The 24,614-nt window shown below is 37.3% G+C and overlaps 2 protein-coding genes across 2 annotated transcripts in view; one reads left to right on the top strand and one right to left on the bottom strand.

The window, feature by feature from the left end:
• Window positions 1-11,896, top strand: part of CLNK (cytokine dependent hematopoietic cell linker) — a 42,228-nt gene extending 30,332 nt beyond the window's left edge. Inside the window, exons 15-18 of the mRNA XM_062574501.1 lie at window positions 2,640-2,773; window positions 3,142-3,219; window positions 5,721-5,876; window positions 11,750-11,896. Coding sequence (XP_062430485.1) covers window positions 2,640-2,773; window positions 3,142-3,219; window positions 5,721-5,876; window positions 11,750-11,896 — 515 coding nt within the window. The remainder of the gene's footprint in view (window positions 1-2,639; window positions 2,774-3,141; window positions 3,220-5,720; window positions 5,877-11,749) is intronic.
• A 1,196-nt stretch (window positions 11,897-13,092) lies between these two features.
• ZNF518B (zinc finger protein 518B) lies at window positions 13,093-24,055 on the bottom strand. Its single transcript, XM_062575341.1, has 2 exons — window positions 24,007-24,055; window positions 13,093-19,168 (listed from the first exon to the last, which is right to left on the bottom strand). The coding sequence occupies exon 2, from the start codon at window positions 18,970-18,972 to the stop codon at window positions 15,709-15,711; it is 3,264 nt and encodes a 1,087-aa protein (XP_062431325.1). The 5' UTR covers window positions 18,973-19,168; window positions 24,007-24,055; the 3' UTR covers window positions 13,093-15,708.
• Between the last annotated feature and the right edge of the window lie 559 nt (window positions 24,056-24,614).

Raw genomic sequence — 24,614 nt, 5'->3', positions numbered from 1 at the left:
GGAGTCTCAGTCCTCTCTCCTATGCACAACTGCTTCTTTTTTCTAGGTACTTTGCCTCAATCTGCACTTCAGCAACTTTGTCATTCCTACTATCACTCCTTATTCAAGCTCAGGCTCTCTGGGACAGCAAAATCTCCCTTTTCTTCCATAAGTTCCTTGCCCTTGTGAAACAACAAGGATGGAACAAGCAAGCAGCCTTCCCACCTGCTGTGCTGCAATATCCTTTCAAAACTGTATAATGCACCATAACAGTTGGCAACTAAGCAAAAAAAAAAGTCAGCTACACCACAAAACTCATATAGGTTATATAAACAATTATTTTGAAAATCCCATTAGACTTTATTCATACCAAAATAAGCTTAAATATCTGTTCTCAAGTGATTTACTAGCTTGTCCAGTAGACCTTTAAGTATTTCCAAGGATAGATCAACATCTCTGGCCAACTTGTTCCAGTATTTTAACCACCTTCAGATGAAAAACAAACAAAAAACAAACAAACAAAAAATAACCCTACTCAGAATTTTCCTGTATAACAATTTCTGTCCATTACTTGTTATCCTCTGCACCTTTGAGAAGTGTCTGGCTCCAGCTTTTCTATGCCCTCCCACTAGGTAGTTACAGACAGCAGTAAGATTTCTCTTCAGCCTTTTCTTCTTAAGACTGTACAAACACAGCTCCCTCAACCTCTCCTTCTACATCACGTACTCCCCTACTCTCTTGACTTTTCTGGTGGCTCTCCACTGAATTCATCCCAGAATATCAATGTCTTTCTAGTTAGTACTGGGGAGCCCAAAATGACATTTTCAGTTATCTAATTTGCTTAAAAACTAGATCATAGTATATTAATAAAAAAAGTCTATGTTTGGATTAAAATAAAACTTTTGAGAAGAAATCTCTGTTTTGTTAAATTTATACAAATAACTTCTACACATGGCTCTTTCTCTGTTTGGCATTTTTAGCTTTTATTGTTGAAAACTAATGATTTTCTTGTGCAAAAAATTAAAAGATTCTTTTTCAATTTCTTGATGAGCATTGCAAGAAAATTTTCCACTTCTTGTCCTAAAGTTTACGACACAGCAGAAAAAATTCTTCTGAATGTATACAGCAGCAGTCACAAAGCATATACAGTTTTAGCTGTGGGGTCTCCTTTTAATAATAAAGTACCTGCAGACAGCCACTAAAAATAAAGCGAGCGCGCAAATGACAGAACTTCAGTATCTAATGAACTGAATGTAGCTGCAAACTGGATATGGCAACATTTTGACAACTCAATAATTCCAGACAAAATGTAGAGGCTTCATTCCAGCCCTTTTAAACAAGTGGCTCTGAGTTTATTTCTAAACTGACTGATTGCCCATTGAAGACAGCTGCTTTTCTGCTGACATCAGTGGGCATTGTTTACTTCCTTAAAAATAAATAAATGCTGTCGGAAACCAGATCATGACACACACATGTATGAAACAAATAAACATGATGAAAACTATTCTTCTGTTAAAAAAAAAAAAATCTTCCTAGTTGAATTCCTTTAATATTTTATTAAACACTGTGTATAGGCAGAAAAGCAATAAACTGATAGAGCATGAACCATAGATAAAACATAATGAAATACAGTTTCAGCAAACACGGCTGTCTCTTGTCAGTCACCAGCAAGAAAGATGGAAAGGACTGATAATCATGTATTCACTCATTCACTCCTGTAACACTCACTAGGTCAATTCTCTCCACAGCATTGCACAAAACAAACAAAAATCTAATCTGTTGTATAGCAGGACACATTTTTTATTCTCCAAGTGACCATTTTTTCCGTATGTACATATAAAACTGCATTTCAAATACACAATTACAAAAATGCCAGTGCTTTTCCTCAGGCTGCAGCAGAACCAGTTAGCCCACCTTCCTGTGGTCCCCTACACTGCATGTGCCTGCCCTGGCCCTCATGCTCCCACAGCTCTCCTGTGACATGGCAAGCTGATCATAGCTATTAAATGTGCAGTGTTAAACATACAAATGCTAATCACTTTTGCTTCAGGAGGAATTTTCAGCTATCTAGGCTCCCTCAATCAGCTCACTGTAATCTCACCAGTGAGGAGGGGGCTGGAACATGCAGCCTGGGAACACCACCTTCATACTACAAGGAAGCAGACTCACTTCTTTGCATTCAAAAAATAAGGCTTGGTCCAAAATTTGTTGATTAAACAAATTGCAGAGCAGACTGAAGTTTATCAGCAGAACTAAATCTTTTAAGACTCCTACAGCTTGATAGAAACAATATTATCTGACAGTAGGCTAATAAGTGTTTATAATATACTTTGCTCAAACACTGCTACAAGGGTTCAAAAGGAGAAAGTAGAACAGAATGAACTGTTACACTTGTAGAATACAAATGTCCCCAAATATTTATTAAATATTTTATTTAGCATTAAATATGTAATTACTAGTTTGTGTTTAACATTTTATTGTGTTTTATGCACATGAACCTAGGAGAGTGATGCCAATAGAAAAATCTGCAAAACCTCTTTGGGCTTGAACCTGAAATTACTGGTGCTGTATTCATACAAGACCAATTGGAGTTGACAATTTCAAAATTTTAAAGGCTAATATCACAAAAGGCTTTTTTCCTTCTGAATTTACTTTCGCAGGGTCCACGTTAAACGTAGAGAGTTTGTCAGTTAAGAGGTCACCATCTCCTACACGGCTCCTATCGTACGAAAATAAATCAAAACATTCATTTGTAAAACAGGAAATGAAATCTCTTACTCTGCCTATTGAAAAGGTAAAAAATGCTTCATTTAGTAAAGAGACAGCTTCTTAGAAAACAGGACTATCCCTGTACAATGCACATAGACAAGACCTGCTGTTTACTGAATATACTTCTCTATGAACTTAAGTGGTCTGATAGCTGTGTGTTTGGGCCCTGAAAAGAGCCCAATGTGACTTTATGACACTACAGATAACAAATTTGATGCCTAATTTGAAACAGATTTTCTAAAATAATTTCTTGATACAGATGCATTAAAATTGTTTTGATAAACTGTGATAAGCTTGTTTTAATGCAGTTAGATACAATCAGTTTTCATTGGCTTTTGTTTCTGCCAGCTGTCATTGATTTCTAAATACTAATTATGATATCTTAAAATTAAGGATTTAAACAAATACGACTGGTACATTGGAGAATATGATCGCCGTGAAGCAGAAGAGGCATTGTTAAGGGAAAACACTGTAAGTACAATTTATCTTGAAACCAGGCGTGTAGACTTGTGGAGAAAACAATTGTAAACTGTGATAGTTTACAAGTGCTAACCTAGACATACAATCCGTAACAATTTACATTTGACACAAAAATATATAGAGTTTAAAAGGTTGCTAACTTTTCGTGTTTTTCTGCATTTTGCTAAACATTTAGACATTAAAATGTTTAATTTTGACACTATCAAACACATATATTATCACCAAGTATTTTACTGATCAACTGTTCAGAGATCATTGATGGGATTAGGAGCAGCAGCATGTTTCAGTATTTTGAACTTTTATTTTAAATAAACTGATAGGCATAGGAACGTCCAGATATCTTGCAGTTTTGCAGTCACTATTAAATTCTTTGTGAGATCTAAAAGAAGTGGGCTGAACAGAAGGAGCAGCATGATCCATGGGAGCTGAAAGAACAGAGCAGAGTGACCTGGACAACACTGAACAGTAGAGGTTGAGAATATTGGTTTACGATCTACAGAAAGGATACTTTCATTGGCCCACTCTAGGCGAAGTGGGTGGGATAAGAAGTACTGCTTGAGTTGTGTTTTTTCTTTCTTTTTTTTTTAAGATATATAGTGTGGTCAACAAAAGGTGTAAAATCTTCCTAACCTGTAACTTAATCAGAATTGAGATCATGTCTGCAGGGCTGAAATATGGGAGTCCCATTCAGACCTGTCAACCTCCAGTACCCAAAATTCTGAAGGCTGGATTTTTTATTATTGTTTTTGATTTTCTTTTTTCCCCCTCCTCTCACTGAGTCTTTTAAGGGCACTTGTCCAGCTTTCATCTTGAGTAAGGAAAGCTAGACATTTCCTTAAGAAAACAACAAATCTTGAGAAACTCACAATAGCATTACGAGTTTTCCACTCTGCGCACACTGTGGATTAGAATAAATACAGTGACTGTTTTTTTCTTCCAGAGTAATTTTTATCACAGAACCTCTCAGCTGCGGTCTCAGAAGAGAAAGTGTGTTCATCGAAAGAGCTCAGAGAATATAATGACCAATGTGCTATAAAGGGTTAATCCCCAGCAAAGAGCTTCAAAGAGCTGCTGCCCTGCAGGACCTTGTGCAATGCTGCATTTCCTGTTGACTGTCAGAGGTTCTCTGGCAGACTCACACAATCAGCTGTAGAGAGATTCTGAGGACAGTTAGACCAACTTACAATAGCATCAAGTTATTCTGATACTGTTAACCTTCCTAAAATCTGTGGTCATTTAACTTTCCAGCTGTGTTTCCAGTCACATATGCTCAGAAAGGATTTTAAAATGTTTCTTTACGTTACTTCTATGCATAGTAATTTTAAATAAAGTACCGGATCCCACCGTATATTGGAGAGAAGCCAGTTTCTCAGTGGGCTCAACTACTCCTTAAGGAAAGAAATTCCATTTAGAGCAATGGCTGGAGGCTACCCATCGGCCATATGTTTTATTGCACCACCCTGAACTGGCCACTCTGAGAAGACTTTATTAAACAAAGAATACAGCTACTCTGTGCTTGTACAGGAAAGTAGCGTCAAAGAAAAGCAACTAATGAAAATGTGCTAGTTGTCATAGCCAAGTGTGAGAATTACCTCATTAAAACAAGGTTCTCTGATAGTGTAGCCTGGTTCACAGCCCTTTGTACCCAGAAGGGCTATCAGCAAGAACAGTGACAGAGGGGATATGTTTTGGACTTCATTTTATTCATCGCATCTTTAGGGAATAGCATAGTGATTTTAATCGATCCAAAATTCAAACTCATTTCTTGATGAAGAAATCAAAAGAAACTAACTATCTGCATATCTTAAAAAAAGTAACATAATTCAGGACCCTTGGTGTACTTAAGTATGCAATTCTTACAGTCCCTATTACAGTGACAGTAATTTATTATTCAGAAAAAAAATCTAAAAAAACTTAGAGGTTCTTAGCTTCATTGATCTGTATTTTGTCTTTCATTCTTTCAAAGAATTGTTCTATCCAAAAGAAATTACACACACAAAATAGTGTTTTTGAAAGAAAACATGGATTATAATGTTCATACCTTTAATGGAATTATTATCAGTCTCTTCTTATCTACTGCCCATCCACTAACTTTCCTCTTTTCATTGATTTGACTTGCAACACCCGTGTTAATTCTAAGAACATCTTCTAGCATGGAATTTCAATACAGATTTCAGACTAATATTGTATAATACAGTAGTAGTGATCTAGCTATGATTTTTCACTAGTGTCAAAGTCTGTTGATTATGACTCATTATAGAAATTAGCTATTTTAATAAAAGCAGTTTCCCTATGCTTTAAAAAAATACTTCGCTAAACAGCCTACAAATTCCATTTAAGAAGTAGATATTATTGCAGCTGTGAAATATATCACAATTTTAATAACTTATAACCACAAGATTTACCCCCAAACTGTAGCTATGGGCAATGTTTTAAAATGCTTTTCACTAGGATTTACTGTAATAACAACTATTATAATCTGTGTCATACAGGATGAGACATTCCTAGTCCGAGATTGTTCAAAGAAATCAAATGCTGAACCGTATGTTTTGGTCGTCTATTATGGAAAAAAGGTATACAACATTAAAGTACGTTTTCTGGAAGACAGCCAACAGTATGCACTGGGAACAGGGCTCAGAGGGGATGACGTAAGTAAAATACCATCTGATGTTACAGTCTATTGGTTGTGAGTTGCACTTAACAGCTCTTCATGCTAAAGGCGATTAGTTATAAACTCCCCCACATAGGAAAGTTGCTTTATGCTTCATTAAAGTTTCTTTTACAGTCCTCTAATTTCAAGTATGTTTCAATGTTTTAAGCAATTCCAAGATAAATCAAATTCTGATGTAAATCAATGAAAATTTCCTAAGAATGGATAATTCTGTCTAAATACTTCTACCTGCTCTGACTCTAAGTAACACCTGCAAAGCAAAGGGGAGGTCCTTCCTTTCAAGGTATAAATCTTTAGACATACAACAACACATTTTGTACCTTATAACAATATAAGCAGATGTTTTAAAACATATGCAGCTCTATACATCTGACAGCATGCCCTATTGCTATTATTGCTGTATAATCAGCCAGTTTCTCTTACTGTCTGTCTCTCAAATAGCAAAAGGAAGTCGGCATCTTTAAAAAAAATGAGGAAATATGACAAAAATTATCATGGATATTTAGAAGCAATAAAAGAATGATTTCTTTCCCTTCAATCATCTCTGAAATATGATAAATTTAAATTAGAAAATCCCCTTAGCTTAGCAATATGCTCCTTTACCTAATTAAGTTTGATTATATTCATCATAAAAGTCTAATTGCTACTCTAGCTATATAGTTAAATAACAATATCTGCATGTCTTCCCCACATGAAGAAAAAGATATTTCAAAACTGAAACAGTTATCTCTATAAAGAAGCAATACTTGCAAAAAAAATAAAGAAATTTACAGAAGTCCTACCTGAGCATCAATCATGCATAAAGGAGGACCAGATTTTGCAGCAGGAAAAGGAAAACAAGAAACTATTATGAAGATTATTAAATATGAGATCAATCAACAGATTGTCAGCTAAAGTGAAGTGGCAAAGCCACTGCAGCTGTTTTCAATTATGTCCTTTTTATGAGTGACAGTACTTTTAAAACTTATCTTTTCTATAGGTAACTTGAAAAACTCAAAACTGATTCTAGCTAACTCAATGAATTTGCCAAGACCAATACTAAATTTGGACTCTCTTAGAAATTGTGGAATAGGATTCATGAGCTTTCAAAGATAAGACACAAACTGTTCTTTAGGAACACTGGTTTAATAATGAGGAAAAAAAAAAAAAACTCTTCTTTGTTCAAGCACAATAAAACAGTTTGGGAAGCAGAAAGATAGAACAATTGAGAATAACACTGCATATATCATCATGACATTGCTGCTGAGGACTATCAGTCCGCTGTAAAACATTGTCGAGGAGGTTTAGTTCAGAGAGGTAGACAATTTCCTGGAGTTTTAGTATGTCCTTAACAGAATGGAAGTTTAGTTTTCCATGACTGTTAGGTTGCTGGGTCTTCCTGTAATGGCCCAAATCAGAAAGTCTCAGATTAGAAGAGATGACTGTTTAAAAAAATAGAATGACACAAAGCCAAAATTTAACATTTTAGCATATCTGACAATTAAGGCAACTAGGAAAGTAAAAAAGTGACACAATATGAAAACAATTTTAAGAGAGAACAAACAACTTTTTACAGAACCAGAGGGAAGAAGAACATGATTCTTGCTGTCTCAGGAAATACCAAAAAAATCATGACTTTCTGGTTGGTTTCAACTTGTTCACAAAAAGCAAACATCATAAGCAGTGGTTCTGGAAAGACACCACTCAGATTAGAATGTTACAATTCCAGAATAGCGATTTCAAGCATCTAGTTAATTATCAACAGTATATCTAAGACTTGGCTCTAATGGACAAGTCTGCAGACTTGCATTTTAAACCTTCTAAATCATGACATGCCTTTTAAACATCCTTTTATAATATTGAGTGAGTATTTTTTCTTTTATTTAGAAATCTTCCATAGATCAGCTACAATGGAAAAATTACAAAATGGTTTTGATAGATAACCAGTTACGTGTAGCCCTGGGGAGGCACAGAGATGACAGCCCCCCCCCCCCCATTTCTCTGCATTATATTCAGCAGATGTGAAAATAAAATGAACACACTGAAGTAGGCAAGAAGTGCATAAGTTATAATGAATGATCAGTGTTACCAGCCTTGTTCAGCACAGCTACTTTCATCTCAGATCATCTGAAAGGATTGCCCAAACTGCTCTTTCTTGAAAATTAAGATCTCAGCTTCTGCACCTCTCAAGATTCTTGTCTCGGGGGGTTAAAACAATTTGTCAGGCTGTGTCAGCAATCAAAGTGCAGCCTATAGTTTTCCAATATCTCTTAAATGCTTTTCAGAATGCTCTGCATAGTCCCTTTGCTCTGTAGGGAACCCCCGTGTTGTACCATATTTTGCAGTATATAATGCAGACCAGATGCTTTATCAAAATTAGGTGAATATCCCATTTACCTGGTGAGAGAAAGAAAAAAAAACAGAAAATGCATACCTATTGCACAATATCTGTATTCTCTCCCAATTTATTCACAAAAATGAGTAAGTTCAGTATTTCTGCTTTTCTGCAGCATACTTTCACTTTTGGGTTAGTCTATTTCCATCCCTTAAAAGCTTTTTTTTTTTTTTTTCCCCGTATATGTTTACTAAAATTCTTCAAAGTGTTTCCTTTCCTATTGCAACTCTTCATTTTCCAGGTACAGATTATTAAGTGTTAACACTTTATAAATGTTAACATAATTTTCTATTAACAATTTTTTGAAAATTTAATTCAACTTTCATGCAGGGCATCATTAGCTCTTATCTAACTTTATAAAGATATTCCATCATCAGACTTCTGATTATCTTAGAAAATTCTTACTTCTACATCAGAGTAATGATCAGCACCAAGTAACTGAAGTCCTATGCACATAAATTAGTACTGAACCTGACTATAATGAATACAAGTGAAGGAGAATAAAACAACCTTAACTCTGTTACTATACCTAAATCTTACACTAGCAGTTAAGCCACAGATGTCCACATCTATGTATATATTTCATATATTTTGTTGATCCAGCTAGGGGCCAGATCACACAAAGCAGTAACAGCCAGGTCCCCAAATGGAAATATGTGAAATTTAGGCCTTTACATTCAGAACTGCTGTCATGAACATCCTCTGTTTGGCTGTTGCCTTCCCCCATTACAGTCAGATTTCAATACTGTATCTCTTTTCATGTACACAACTGTTTTGATGGCTCAAAAGAACTCAAAACCTTGCTTACATTCAAAGCTAATCATGACAAAGAAATTAAACACTGTTCTTGTTAACTCCTTTGTAAAACTAAATCTGTCACACACACAATACATTGTTTTGCCACGCCTGCAGCTTCAGGCTCAACTCAAAATGCAGTGACAACTGCTTTATTTTCTAAAACCAAAGGCACAAATAGGCTGTGCTTCAGCTCACAGCCTGTTTCACAGAGTAACTTAGCCCATGGATGAATGTCTATCTCTGGATTGGGCTGTGCTAGTCACAGATGTTTTCTCAGTGACTCCCTGTCACAGTTTGCAGCTACTTGTCGTTTTCAAACTATCACTCACACAGCTCACATCATTTCAGCTTGATTCATTTCAAGAGGAGTCAAATGTACTAGCTCAAACTACCGTTAGCAGCCATGAAGCTCTTGGGTAGATGAGCAATCACGCACACAAGCGCTTTCACCGACAGTGCTGTGTGAAAAGTGACCTGCAACAAAATGGGAATAGCAGACCCCTGTAGGAGGATGGTAATTCCTTCAAGAGAGACAAGCAGAGACACTTTTAAGGTAAACACCTTGTCCGTGGCTCAAATGACACTTTAAATTCAGGATGAGATGCTTAGTCTAGAATCTCACCACCACCCCTAGGCAATTCAACACTACATCTTCCATCTTCTTGGAAGTATTGACTAACTAAGGACTGCTCTTAAGCAGGCTTTTGAAGCTCTTCTGCTTTTCAAAGAGGACAAAACATAGAGATCTAGTTGGACAAAAGGAGGAGCGGAAAGGCAGCAATTACAGTATGCAGATGGGCACAGCTGAGTATTAGGCTTTAGTCCCTGCATCATGGTCTGTATTCTTTAAGGTAACAGTTGTGTAAAAGGAGTGATCCTCGAGACCCTGTACCTGTCTCCTCTGAATAGCCTAGAGACCAGCAGGTAGGACACCCCTAAGATAAGCAAAGACCTGTTTGAATCTCTTCAGACATTCAAGGGAGAACAATTCTGAAGGACTGCATTTTCTTCATCTTAGTGACTTTATGCTTAACGGAAAGCATAGGTTTCCATTAAAAGGGCAAAAACCATAAAACTGAAGACTGTCAATGCTCGTCATATGATGTCTAAGTCGATTTTATGATCTAGCAGCCCTGAAGAGACTCAGGATTTAATATTTTAAATCTCATTAACTCAAATGAAAATGGAGGATGAAAGAAATCAGGAAAAAAGTCAGAAGTCAGCTGAGAGGCATTTTTCCCCTCATTATGAAAGAGTTACAGCTTAGAGGTACAGCAATGCATAATGTGACATTTGCCAAGTGAAGTTAAACTAGGTCCAAAGGAGATTAAACAATTATCACAGCGTTTCAACAAACAAGTCAGACAACAGAAAAAGAAGCAGGCCTGCTTAAAAAAAAGAAAAAATTTAAGATTAACAAAAAAATTACTTTGGTATGGCATGAAACACAAAGTACAATTTTGCCTAGATTTCTAGTAACAATAGCAATCTTGAACATGAGGCAAGGACAAAGTTGAGCAAACATAGACAAGTATATATTGTGAAAGCAAAACTTTAGAAAATTACTACACTCGCTTTGGGATTAAATAGTTTTGATGCTAAAATAATGAAGGAGCAGTTGCATCAGAGCACAGATTTTATCTGAAAGATTATCTTGTTATGAGAGTGGATCAGAGGGAAATAACAGATGATCATGAGATGCCCCCACCACATGCCCATGGATAAAGTAAATGTAATATAATAAACAATGTACTTCTTTTAGCTATGGGTAAGTATTAACGTCACAGTAACCTTTCATTACTGTGTACAATTCTAGCATTTTAATAACAATGAACTCAATGAAGAACTGAGGAGAAACAGTAGTGTGATGACAGAAGCAGATCACAAAATTAGAAGTTGCTTGTTCAGTCTAGAAAAGTGAAAGCTTGGAAGTTCTGCACACAGGGCCAACCACAAGGAAAAGAAACTGAAGGCAAGGGATAGAGACTGACTACTAATGCATTGACTGGACAGTAGAGGACTAGTAGCTATCAGAATGGCAGAATTCAAGGAGGACAGGTGAAGATAAATACCTTGACAATTTTAAGTTGCAGCTTGGTCTGTTCAGGAACCTCAATCCACATCTTTGTCATTATATGAACAGGATTAAAGGATGCCATTGGTTTGATCAACAGAGATCACCAATAGAACCCTGCTGAGACCCTTTCAGTCTCATTCTTCAAAAGGCTTTTACTTTCTCAGTAAACTGAGCTGGAAAATAAAAAGACAGAGGAACTAGCAATGTAAAGCATTATGCACTACATAAGCGTGATTTGTAACAGGGGAAAAGTTAATAATGATTTACAGTTACTTCATCATTTCAAAGTCTATCATGCATATGTGATCATAAAATTTTACAGGTGATACTGCATTCCTTAGGTATAGATATACTCCCTTTTTGTCTCAAGCAGCAAGCTGCTTTCTCCTAAAGATGACAGTTCTTCAGAAGCCCAAAGGAGATATAAGAGGATTAGACTCTGGTGCTTTTATTTTTATGATAGCTTCCATTTAATCTTATCATTCTACACAAAATATTGCCCATTTCTAATATTGTCAATGGAAAGTGTTTTAATGTTAGAAGAGATAAAGAATTCCAGCATTTCAATTTTCACTCACTAAAATTTTACTTTTTTCCCCAGAAATTTAATTCTGTGAAAGAAATCATTGACTTCTACAAATATGTTCCCATCACACTTATTGATGGAAAGGACAAATCAGGAATCCAGAGAGAACAGTGCTACCTTACATATCCATTCAAGTTGCACAAAAGATGCTTTCTGCCTTAACATCACCAATTTGTTTGTACGTATGTAAACCAAACACATATTTAAATGTGGCAGAAGCCAGGTTAGACTTTGGATCATGAGCTCCCAATGCACATTGTGAAGCAGTCTAAATCTTCCACTAAGAAAGTTTTCTCAAACTGGGACTATAGGTTTACCTTTTTTTCTTTTTTTTTTTTTTTCTTTTTTCTCTTTTTTTTTAATTTTTAATTGTTTTGGGTAATACATTTAAGTGAATTAAAAGGATGTACTACAGGTAAAGTACATGTTATTACATTAGTTCACTTGGAAGGGTTAGAAGAAATTGACTTCTGGTATCTTGACAACAGCTGAACAAATTGCTTGTCTTGAGTAGTACCTGCTGACACAAGATGAAAACCAAATTCACTCTTGCTTAGCAAAAAGTCACTGAAGCTCACGTTATAGCAAAACCTAATAAACCGTATTATATCCATATCAAAAATATTCTTGTTGTTTAAAATAGACATGACAATCTACTTATATGAGGGTTAACTGTATTACTGTTTCATTCATTGTGCATATGTATCTGTGGGTGTACATTAAAAAGCCCTGCTCAGTGCCACTGAAATCAGTAGGTGTCAGTTGATGCTCATAGGTACTGGACCAGAGCCTAAGGCTAGCTTTAATGAAGTAAGTCTTACTCATATCAAGTAACAGGACTTATTCTTTAGCTCAAGTAAGAGATACTTGTATTCATATCTGAGCTTTCAAACACTTGCAGAGTAAAACTATTTATGCAAACAGTCCCTTTGAATTGCCTGTGCAAATCCAGAGATAAAAAACATCACTGGGAAGAGCAAAGTGTTAAAATTCAACAAAAATATTTTCTGTACCAAAGGAGATGAGGAGGTGATATTTTTCCAGCGCAATGTATAATAGTATGTTCATATAATCAGAGTTTTAGAAGACTTTACTAAATTCAACTGGAGTATGACAAGAAAACATGAGTACTTTTCTATGAAGCATCAATAATCTTCCTTTCTAAGTGTGCTCAAAGTTTGACTAGTTAATTGGAAAACTTGAAATCAACCTCAGTTGCTTTATCCTTACATAATAGGAACATGAGGAATAAAAGTATTCAAGCCCAAAAACATGACATTCCAATCCAAACTGTAATGTAGTTTGCAATAGCACAGACCAGTTCTAAAAATATATGTATGTATTAGTAGATGGTTGTTGGTTTACTTGAAACCTTTTTACTTCTCTAAGTTGCATCAAAATGCAGAAGAGAACATTCATTATAATTATTTATCTGAAACTATTGAATCTACTGAACTTCCTGAAGGAAATTATTCTCACATGACATTACCTAGAAATTAGAACCAAATTAACAAAATAGAAACTGCTGGGTAGTTTGGCAGAACTCATCAAAAGGATAAAGAGGCATGAAATAATCTGCTTTAAGAGTTTTGTAGCCACCACACAATTTAATTTATGAAAGGTTATCATATTTTAAAAAGACATACTTTCCCAATTAAACACATGAAAAAATAACACAGCTTAACAATGTAGATAACAGACTGTGTCACTGACATGAAAAGCTTTTGTAGACGTCTAATAAAGCAAAGACAAAAACATTATTAGTTTGTTTAAAACATCTAGTTTCTAATGCTGACCAACACTTAAAAAAAACACACAATACAGCTTTTGTTAAGAATGTTCTAATTTTGTCAGTGGCAATTCTTAAAAGAGAATTCAAAAACATTTATTTAGTAGCTTCTACAGAAACAAAATTAATTCAAGCAGTAACCTGGACTGAAGGAATTTAAACAATGGAGAAATTTAACCATGTTTCTTCTTATGTTAACAATTTCAGTATTACATGTGATATGCCAGGATTTTAAAATGAAAGTATTTTCACAATCAAAAATGCAAATAGTACTGTTAGGTTTGGCATCAAAGTACATGAAGTGAAAAAACCCTCTAGTATACCCATCTAAAAAAATATAATTCCATTTGAATACAAAATGAGAACTGTCATTTCGTTATTACTGACAAAACAGATAAAAGGAAATTTATTCTGTGAAATAGGTAGCCTATGGCACAAATAATACAAAAACCTTCAATGTGTACACAATGATATATAAGATTTGACTTCTGAAAGCACCAAGTATCTGAACGATTTTAACACTGTATTGCAAAATGGTTGGAAAGCAATGTTCTAAATGTTTTTTGTAAAATAAAGCTCAAAAGATGTACTTTATAGTTCTAAAATATTTACATTTCAATACAGATACCGTACATACTTTATCAAAAGCAACGTATAATCTGCCCGAGTATATATATATAAAAAAAAAAAAATATTCCCAGCCTAGTTAAGTCGTTTACAAAAATGCATCAACAGTGAAAAGAAGTCAGGAACTACCACTTCCTCCAAATAGTAGCCCCAGTTCAAACATATAATACATATCCAGCATAAGAGTCAGTATTGACTTTTTATCTGTAAAAATGTAAGAAGTGATTTTAATTGCAAATATGTGCTTAATTCAATATAATTCATTCTATGTAATTTTAGAATAGAATGATTTAGAATCAACAAGAAAACATCCATTATTCACATACAGAAACATTAGACTTCAGGATCATCCATCCTCCTTTCTTACTAAAACTTGAAATTTGGCCCTGATTTAGAGAAGTATAAGCAACTGAGTAATCTGCTTACACTGCACTCAAGTCAGTAAATACATATTTATGTACATATGTAACTAGGCACGTGCTTATATGAATTGAGGCCTATCTAAAATGTATTAACAACATCCAAGTCCTTAAGATTAAGAAGGATGAAAGACTACACTGAAAATCTGGTTCAACACTGTCAACATAAAAGCTGTGTAACATGGGTTTTCATCTTGAATGGTCTTCATCTTCAGCAAGTTCTCCCTGTGAACAAGCGTGAACTCACTGACTAGAGATCTAACCAAATGCCCAATTCTGCAGATGTGTTTCTATCAGGCTACACATACACATGGTCGTAGGGGGTTATATATTTGGCTTTTCACTCCCTGGACTTCAGAACAGTCTGCTAGGAACAGACAGAGAAAAGCTTCTCTCTCCTCACAGCCTAAGTTTGATGACAACTCAGGCTTTGCCTGCTTAGAACAACGGAAGTACAAAAAGCCGGCAAGACGCCTGTCTCTCTCACATCTACGCAGTACAGGCCAGGTAAAGCCTACGTACTACACAGACTTAAGCTTTTCAGTGCTATCTGATGTAGTGGGAGCAAATGATCTCACAATTCTTCATTTACATCTGTGTATACCAATGAAGTCAGCAGAGGTGCTTCCTTCCCACTAAAAGAGGGTACTTTAATTTACTTTTCTACATGGCACTTAATTTGTTCACTAACGCTATGGTGTATACCTGCTGCCCATAGAGGATAAAAGGTGCTTTTTAGTACATGTATGCCTCATCTCTGAAACACTAGGTTGTAATAAAAAAAAATCTTAACTTTACACATACCTTGTAGTCTAAGATTTTAACCTATACCAAACTAGCACAAACCAGTTGCAGCTCGGTATCCTAGCATGGCAAATGGCAACTAGAAAGATGTTTGCATAGCAAATCATTTTCAGATTTCTCTTAGGGAACAGATGAAGTTGTCCTCCAATACGTATTTCAATTATGAGAGTGCAAAGTAGTGCTTAGCCCTCACTATTGATTTCTTATCATCTCTGTAACTCTGTTCTCATCTACCATTTTGCTAACAATACAAACCTTTGGGCAAAATAAAAGAGCTATTTCTGTCTTCCCTTCCAGGCAAATTAGTGGCACTCATTAAGAATAAAACAAGTAAACTAATCTCTCACTTGATGTTTTTTTGTTGGAAGAGAAAGAACATCCCAACCCTTGGTGGCCTCTATCAAGTGTCTCTGTCCATGACTTATCCATTCTTCCTGGTCCATATATACCCTTCCACAAAACCAGCACTTAAACATACACTGAAGCGTTTCAGCTGGTGAAGCTTCCACCACCTGATAGTTGTTTTTATGTGTCTTCTTTAGTTTCATTTTTAACATACTCTGCTTTTTTGCTTGGTTTCCTGTCTCAACATTCTGAAGAGTGAGACGCTTTCGATAACGTTTCACACCAAGACAACTACTTGTCCTTTCTGAGAGAACTACTTTCAGCACGTGACCTTTATACTTGTTGATAGTCTTCATGACATTAATTATCTCTGGTGAGTCAACATCAGGATGGTTTAATACCACAACTGGCTGGTTACGACGAGGGCATTTTATCAACTGATTCATTCTCAAAGGGACAAGCCTAAGACGTCTTGCTGTCAACAGATAGGCCATGTCAGAACCAGAACTTGTTTCTGACTGAGTTCTTGTTTTCCTCTTAGGATGTTCCCTGAAGCTTGCTTGTTTTCCTTTATTTTTGGGTCCTTGTTGACTCTTTGAATGGAGTTTGCTTTGCTTACTCACATCGCTGCTTTTTTGATATAATACACCACTTCGTTTACTATTATTTTTCAGGCTTGCCTCTCGCTTTGGTCTTTGTCTGAGTGATATACTCCGGGACGGAGCATGCAGCTCACTCTGATTAGATAAACATGGCAAGTTACTGCCAAGTTTCTCAGAAATGCTGACAGGAACTGGACGAGGCAGAAGCATTTCATTGCAATATGCAGAAGGAGCTGATGCTTCACTCCTGCTTTCTATTCCTTTCATGTTTTGACTGCTAGTGGCATTCAGCACTCTCAGCACTGTCCCTTTGGGAATAAACACTGGAGTAGCAATATGGGAGTTTTTAGTCACCCTGCTTTTAGATGTTTTTGCCACTGTAAGGAGTTGATCTTCATTGTGTTCTTCACTAGTGATCACACTTTTCCCACCATGCAGCTGAGGTGAAGATGCAGATCGTTCCAACTCAGTGTCAGGAACAATTCTCTCACAGCTTGCTGAATTCTCCTGAGGCAAAAACACCTTTTTACCGGAGGCCTGACATCTCAAAGGCATAGATTTCATGTTAGACTCAGCAGCAGACATCAACTGAGCAATCTTTCTACACAGCAGTGTTGCTGACTTTTTACTGCATGTTGTATCATCCCATCTAATGCCTTCTGGAACATTTTCAGCACCAGAGCTAAGAGAAAATACAGATGAAATGACAGGTCCCTCAAAAGGGTTGCCTTTATTTTCCATTTTCTCTAACTCTAATGATTCTAGGAGAAGATTGTTCTTTTGATTTATGGTATCAACTCTCCTTAGTTTGCTTAAGCTAATGTTCATATCCTCCAAAGGTGGAGTTTTAGTGACATGAAACTTTCTTCCTGCTTCAGAAGATTTAACAGATTTGTTATCAAAACTCTTACTAGCTAAATGAGTACCCGAAAAGTTGACTAGTGGACTCTTACATTCATTGTCTTCACTCTTTAAAAGCAATGCATCCTTTTCTTTAAGGATTGCAGAAGAAGGGGATTTTTTGCCTCCCTGAGCAGCCTTTACAAAAACATTCTTGGAATTTTTATCTTCAGAAGTAGTGGCATACTTGGGAGGGGATATATCCAGACTTTCTTCATAACAATACAAATCATAATGCAAATTATTTTTTCCATCTGTTTCCCTCCTTAAGGATTTAGGATCACTTACTTTTTCAGTACTAGAAGTCACGAGAGACTGAGAACAAAGTTCTATAACACCTGAACGAACATCAATACCTTTCACCAAATGAAAGCATAATTTTGATGCATCTTCCTTCTGTATAGATACAGAGTTATAGTCTGAAGGTTGACAGTTAGAAGAACAAAAACATTCAGAATTCCTACCATATATACTATCTGATGTAAGCTGATTACTAACACTGGATAATTTGTCTACATTCACTTCCATGGTTAGTAACTCATTTTGAAATACAGAAGATTTTTTTCCTTCTGCAGATCGTTCTATACCTTGATTCTCAGGTTCTTCTTCAGTGCAGTTCACAGGTTTGTAAGTTGCTTCTTCCATAGGAATTAATTTAAGAACCAGCTGTTGTGCTCCATTCACTATTTTAATCTCTACTATTTGAGCTAAACAGTTAGAGGGAACCACAAGTTCAGACGGTGCAATTACTGTTAAAGGCATCCCAGGTTGTAAAGGTTCTGTTTTTGGAGAATATACCTCAACTTCCACACTTTGATTCTCACATACGCTTATTTCAGATGGCTCCAATACTGTTTTATCCTGGATTGATGCTGTGTTTATACTACATTCTATATCATGAGACAAACAGACTATTTTAGTCACTTTATCTGGAATCTCACAAACTGTATTTGAAGATGGATTTGAAAGTTCATTTTGAAAAGGAACTTTATCATATTTCTGCTTTTCAAATAAAGTGCTTTGACTTGGCAAGCAAGACTTCTTTTGCTTACGGTTTACGATAGTGTTTGTTAGCCGTTTTGTGGGTGTTTCATGTACTCTTCTTGTATGTTTTACTATATAATCATGTCTAACAGCACCATATTCACAGTATTCACACTGATACGGAAAAGTTCCAGTGTGTTTCACCAAGTGTCTCTGGAATTCTCCTTTGGTGTAGGATACATAACTGCAGTGGGAACAAATAAATTTAATTTCTTCATGTTGACCTATATGCTTTTTATACTGCAAAGGATCCTTTGTTGAAAATCTACATTTGTCACAGTAATATTTACCTGGCAGGAAGTTTTTAACTTTAAAAGTTTTCTGGTTTTTACTTGGGGATGTTTTTTCACATTTTTCAAAGTCTACAGCACTGGCACCCTCAGGAATAAAATGGAGGGCTGGTGGTGTAATATGACTGCATTTCTTGCAGACGAAACTTTTATCTTCAGTCCACCCAAGTTTCTTATGCTTTTCTGTATCTTGCATTGAAATTTTCTGAACACTTCTGCATTTTATACAGTTTATCAGTAACAGCTTATTCTCAGCCTCAGTCCCTTGGTAACAGCAATTCTGGTCATTATCTCCTTTTGATGGATTTGTTTTATCCTCAGAGGACTGCTTTGGGGATGTACTTAAGGAATTATTTTTATCATTAAGTTGGCCAGGATACAATTTTGGTAAAATTTCCCTCATTTTTTTCAACTGCATTTCAGAAGACGTGACTCTGCAACAATATACTTAAACCAGAGCAGCAACAGGCAGAGTATTTTCTTGATATTAGTCTTGCATATGTTGTTTATCAATCAATCATCCAGGTCACCAATCTGCAAAACACGCACTTCGGAAGAAAGATTGTTCAAAGAGCCGCATCCATATTATATTCCAAGTTCTTAACTTTGCAGCACTGAAGAAATAAAAAGCAGAAGATTAAGTCAGTTATGGGTTTACTAATCAATGTACTAGTGAATTAAAGCTGAACTACAGTGTGCAAATCTATCATTAATAACATTGATTGTATTGTGCACATACAACCATTAATTTTAAACAAAGCATACACAATCAGTTAAAGAATCCTTTGTTTGCTTATATTCAAAATGTTCTTAAATTCATAAAATGATCTAATATCTGTCAAAATCTAGACTGTTTATGCCATTTCTTCCCTTCGTTTTCAAAATTTTAACATTCAGAAAAAATGTATTTAATGAGAACGTTCCTTAGTAACAGAACTTAGCACTAAAGTATGATTTAGTTCATATATAGTCCTTGATTCAGGAAAAGATATTATTAAGCACTACAGGTGTTACTCATTTGTGAATCTCAGTAGAAAAAAAGGAAAGAGACTGCAAAGCTTACTAGAAACACAGAAACATGAGTTTGCTTTTAAACATCATGAATTTCAAGGCAACTTAAAAATCATTAAGTACAGGTAGAAGTTCTTTTTTAATCACTGCCAACATCTCCAGTCTAAGAATCTTGAATGCTAATTCATAACAAGAGGCGATTTCTACTTCACGTTTTCAAAATAATGAAGTCAAAATAATCTGCAGTTGCAGAAAAAAAAAACTTTCACTTCTCTTAATACCACAGTATAATCATTTCTGCATGTGTGGACAAGCATATAAAGAATTCACTCCCTCCTGATAAAACCAAGTGTGTAAAGCAAACAAAATAAACAATGCAATGGAAAGCAGAGGGAAAATAGTAGTACCAGTGTAAAACTACCACACCAACCTGTGCAGAGTATTTGGTCCTGCTAGTTCCACAACTCTTACTGTCTCTTTTCTATATTTAACATGGACAAGAGCTTGGCTTTAACAGCTTTTGCCAAGACTGTAAGACCACAGATATTCGGAAAATAAATAAAAGTTACCCTTCTGAGACAGATGCAAGACAAATGTCAGTCATATGATGTCCAGAGCTAACAGCAATGGGTAAAATCTATTCAACACCTTTCTTATTCATTCTTCCTTACAGAGACAGTGCTGCACAGATGTGTGTTCATGTATAAACCCTCAGGTATTTCTAGTTTCCATTACATTTCGATATATCTTACAGAAGCTAGTCACTTCTGCTTCTGAAATCTAATTCTTTTCCATGTTTATCTACAGTTTCATTTGATTTACAGAGCCAAAAGCACAGTGCTCTTATTACCTACTAACATCCTATTACAAAAATCCTACTCAAATTAGATTTTTACACTACGGTATACCTTCACAATTGCTTGACGCTTGATAAGCAAGCATCTGACCCAGAAAGCTTTTATTTCATGGCCTTGTGCTCCATCTGCTAGTATGTCATATGTCTGACTGCTACAGTGCGTGCACACATACAGTCTCCCAGGAAGTCCAAGGAGGAAATACGTGTGGAAAGAGAACAAGTCAATGCTACAATGACAGCCTATGCTGCATCTCCACTTTTCACCCATTGCCCCCAAATGCTGAATACCTAATAAGAAAAGTTCTAATGTAAACAGTTCTACTTTGTCATAATTTCAGAGAAAACAAGCCGAAATACATTGTAATTTCATCCTTACGCTTTCAGAAAATTTGCTTTTTCTGGTTATTTCAGAAAAATGAGACAGTCAAGGCACACACAGAGAAGTGGTACAAGCCAGTATCCATTCACTCCATATCACCATAATGAGCTGGAGGAAGGGGAAGAGGAAAAGATGTGACAAACTCCCTTGAAGAACAGTTGTGATACTCTAAAGAGTTGGCAGAGACATGCTTGGAAGATTCAATTAAAAGAAGCGTACTGCTGTTGCAAAACACAATCAACTCTAGAGCACCAGTAATGGGAGAGAACATTCTCCCTGAAATGGGAAAGAATGAAGAGTGGGATGAAAAATAATACTAGGGGTGTTCAAATCAATTCCAGTCACTATTTTTACAAAAACAGATTAAGCTAATAAAAATACTTTGAAGTACAACAAGGTAGCTGAAACAGAAGAAATGAAAAAAATTTAGTGGTCCTAGTTTTGAGAAAAAGTAGGAGGAGAAACTGAAGAAAGAACAGCAGAGAGAGAAGATAAGCCAAATATTCTTATTTGTTCCTTCTGCCAAACATGTTGTGGTGGCATTAAATGTAGAGTAGTTATTAAAAGGAAACAGTCCTACCTTTCATACAATACTAAGTGCATCTTAGGCCCTCCTGTTTAAGACATTGAGATCAAGAGATTTGCAGTCAAAAGATATATAAATACTATAGCCAGTGTTTGGCATAAAGGTCAGAACAAACAAAAATTAGGAAGAAACATCCTCTGTGGTTTAGTTATTCCAAATTCATGCACTACAGTTTTTTGTTTGTTTGTTTGTTTGTTTGCATTGCACTAGATTTCAAGCTTCTGGTGCTTTCATAGTCAGAGACAGAAATTGCCGCATCTTCCCATTATTCTGTATTACTAAAATTCCCATTTACTTCAAACACATTCAAACTTTGCTTATCATTCTAAAGAAAAATGCTTTCAGTGTTTCAGTTCCTTTTTTTTTTTTTTTTTTCAATATATAAACTACTGTTAATGAAGTGGATGTGGCAAACAGCATGCATTCATCATATGTGATCAAAAAAATAAGATTTTACTTCAGCAAAGAGCAAGAACTCTCACACTAAATCCATAGATGGCATCCAATAATCAAAGTCTGTTTTGGTCTTACAAAATCAATATTAGTCATTTTCTAAGACAAGGAAGGTTTTAAAAAGAATCTTAAGACACTGTACTTCACTATATCAGGGAGATACAATGTAAGTTTTATTTGAGTTTCTGTGGAAAAAACATACATTTAAATTGTTTGTAATTTACAACTATGTAGTATACATATACTACCAATTTAATGTTGACTGACTGTGTCTCTGTAAAGCAGCATTAACTGTACTACTGACCAACTGGCCATCACAATTATCATTTGCTAACTTCAGACCAAATGACTGTGAGAGATTCAAAGTGCTTCTCTCAAGTATAAAATATTGTACTAATTAAAAGAATTTTGTATTAAAAACAAACCATTCAAATATTCCAAAGAAGTTTTTTCTTTTTTTTTTTACAATTATGTCTTCCTAAAAAGACATCTTATTTCACAATGACAACTAAGCCCACAGTCACAATACTTTCAGTGTCTGAAATTCACATGAAGTTTAACCCTCAAAATAAATCAGAACTGTTGATGTGGAGGATTAACAAGAGCAAAGACCATGCACCAGGCTTTTTTTTTTTTATGGTGACTTTTATAATAAAATATAAAGTTATTTCACTCTATAGAAAAAAAAATCTTAATTACACTCAAATTTTACTACCTATGGTAAAGAGTTATGCAAAAAAAATGATTAAAACTATCTCACTTTTTCTAATGCATTGGTGAAAAACTGTCCAATGAAAATAAGAAGACAGAGGTATATTAACTGTACTATGCCGTATTCTTCCTTAATAGAGGTCTACTTCTGAGCAGGCAAAGCACTTAGGACTACACATATTTACAGGTTAAATAAACAATATTCTGACATGTAATTCAAGCAGCATGTTGTTCAGTAAGCTTGTTGCAATGAACTGAACAAGACATCTCAAAATAACTACTGTCTCAAAGCAGTTTTTAGACACTGCCTAAAGCTTATACAGTTGTTTATGATTAAACATGTAATTGCCAACTTTTAAATTTATACTGCACGTTACTCCATTTCACAGCATTTACAGCCATTTTAAAAGTCTTTCTATACATCCAAAGCATACTGACTAGCATCTGGTATTATATTATTCTAAGCTTTAAGACTTGTAAGCAAGAAAGCATGGCACCAAGAGAGAAAAAAAGGAGGGAGAAGGAGAGTCCCACTAAAATCCGATATCGCTCCATGCCCAGTTCTCAAAACACTCATATAAATGCTGAAGTTTATACTGACAGATTTAATTCCTGTCAAAATTACTCACATATAAGTATCTGCAAGAACAGGGCCTTGACTGTAATAACAATGCAGAACAGAATAAAAGCTAAACCTTCTGTAATACCATTAATCTTCTTCTTATTAAAGGCCATCATTTGTTATTAAAAAAGCCAGATATTTGTTACCAAATATATATATATATCAGAACACTTAGTCTACATCTGCAATAACACAGTTATTTCCTTAGAAGGAATCTAAGTCATTTTTTATGCCTTAATTACCTGAAATGTTCAATCGAGTAATGTTTTACAGTAGCTTCCCTTGAAACAGAAATTAATTCTGGATTTAATTAAAACAATCCCATGTCCAAATACCGCAGGATTCCCGGCGCAGCGTAACCGCAGGCGGAGGCGCAGCGCTCTCCCACCTGGCGGCTCGCCGCTACTCCCGCCGGCGCCTCTTCCTCGGCAGCAGCGGCCCGGGCGGCATCGGCATCGGCCGGGGAAGCGCCGGGCCCCGCCAAACGCCCGCCCGGCCGCCCGCCGCCCGGCCGAGGGGGCCCCGCGCCGCCGGGCCGGGCCGGGCCGGGCCAGCGCGCGGGGCAGCGGCGCCCTGCAGCGCCCGCGCCGGCCCGCAGGGGGCAGCACGGCGGCCGCCGCGCGGGCCGCGCCGCCGCTGCGAGGGCCCCCGCGGCCGCGCTGCCCGGCTCCGGGGACAAAGGGGCGGGAGGCCCGGCGGGTCCGGCCCGGCGGGTCCGGGCCTCCGCGCTCGCGGGGGACGCCGCGCTCCCGCCGCTGCGGCCCGCCGGCGGCGCGGGGCTCCCGCTCGCGCCCCGCAGCCGGCGGCGAGGGCCGCGCCGCCCGAGGTACTTACCGCAGCGCGGCCGCCCCCGCGGCCCGGCGCGGCGCGGCGCGGCCCTGCCCGGCGCGGCGCGGCGCGGCTCTGCCGCCCTCCGCGCGGCGCGGCAGCGGGCGGCGGAACTGACCTCAGCGGCCGCCGGGCGCCGCGCCGCCCCATTGGCCAGCGCCGCCGCCGCCGCTCCCGCCGGCGGCGCCGGGTAGAGCTCTACAGCGGCGCCCTGGGCGCGGCCGCGGCGCAGGCGCGGTGCGCTGCGCGGGCCGCGGCGCGCGCGTCCCGCGGGGGCAGCGCGCGGCGGCGGCGCGGGGTGAGGAGCGGCCTGCGCCGCCTTCCCGGCCGTGCCGCTGCGCTTCGCTGGTACGTGACATCGGCGTAAATACCGCGGGATCGCTCGGCTAAGCGACCGGCTCAGCACGGTTTCAGCAGCGCGACGGTGCTGATTGTCAGCTGTTCCCAATAAAATCTCAACTTCTGTTTAAATCATCTTTAGTCAAATTTCAAGAAAAGAAATAAATGTTTCTGAACTTGTAGCTTCTTGCCTTTTAAAAGCCGTTGAGGCATCACTGCTATCTGCTCCGCTCTGTACTCGGGCGGAGAAGGAAACCGCCCTCAGCGGTGGATTC

This window comes from Rhea pennata, chromosome 4 (assembly GCF_028389875.1).
Source record: "Rhea pennata isolate bPtePen1 chromosome 4, bPtePen1.pri, whole genome shotgun sequence".
Lineage (NCBI taxonomy): Eukaryota > Metazoa > Chordata > Aves > Rheiformes > Rheidae > Rhea > Rhea pennata.
This window is presented reverse-complemented; position numbering and strand designations above follow the sequence as displayed.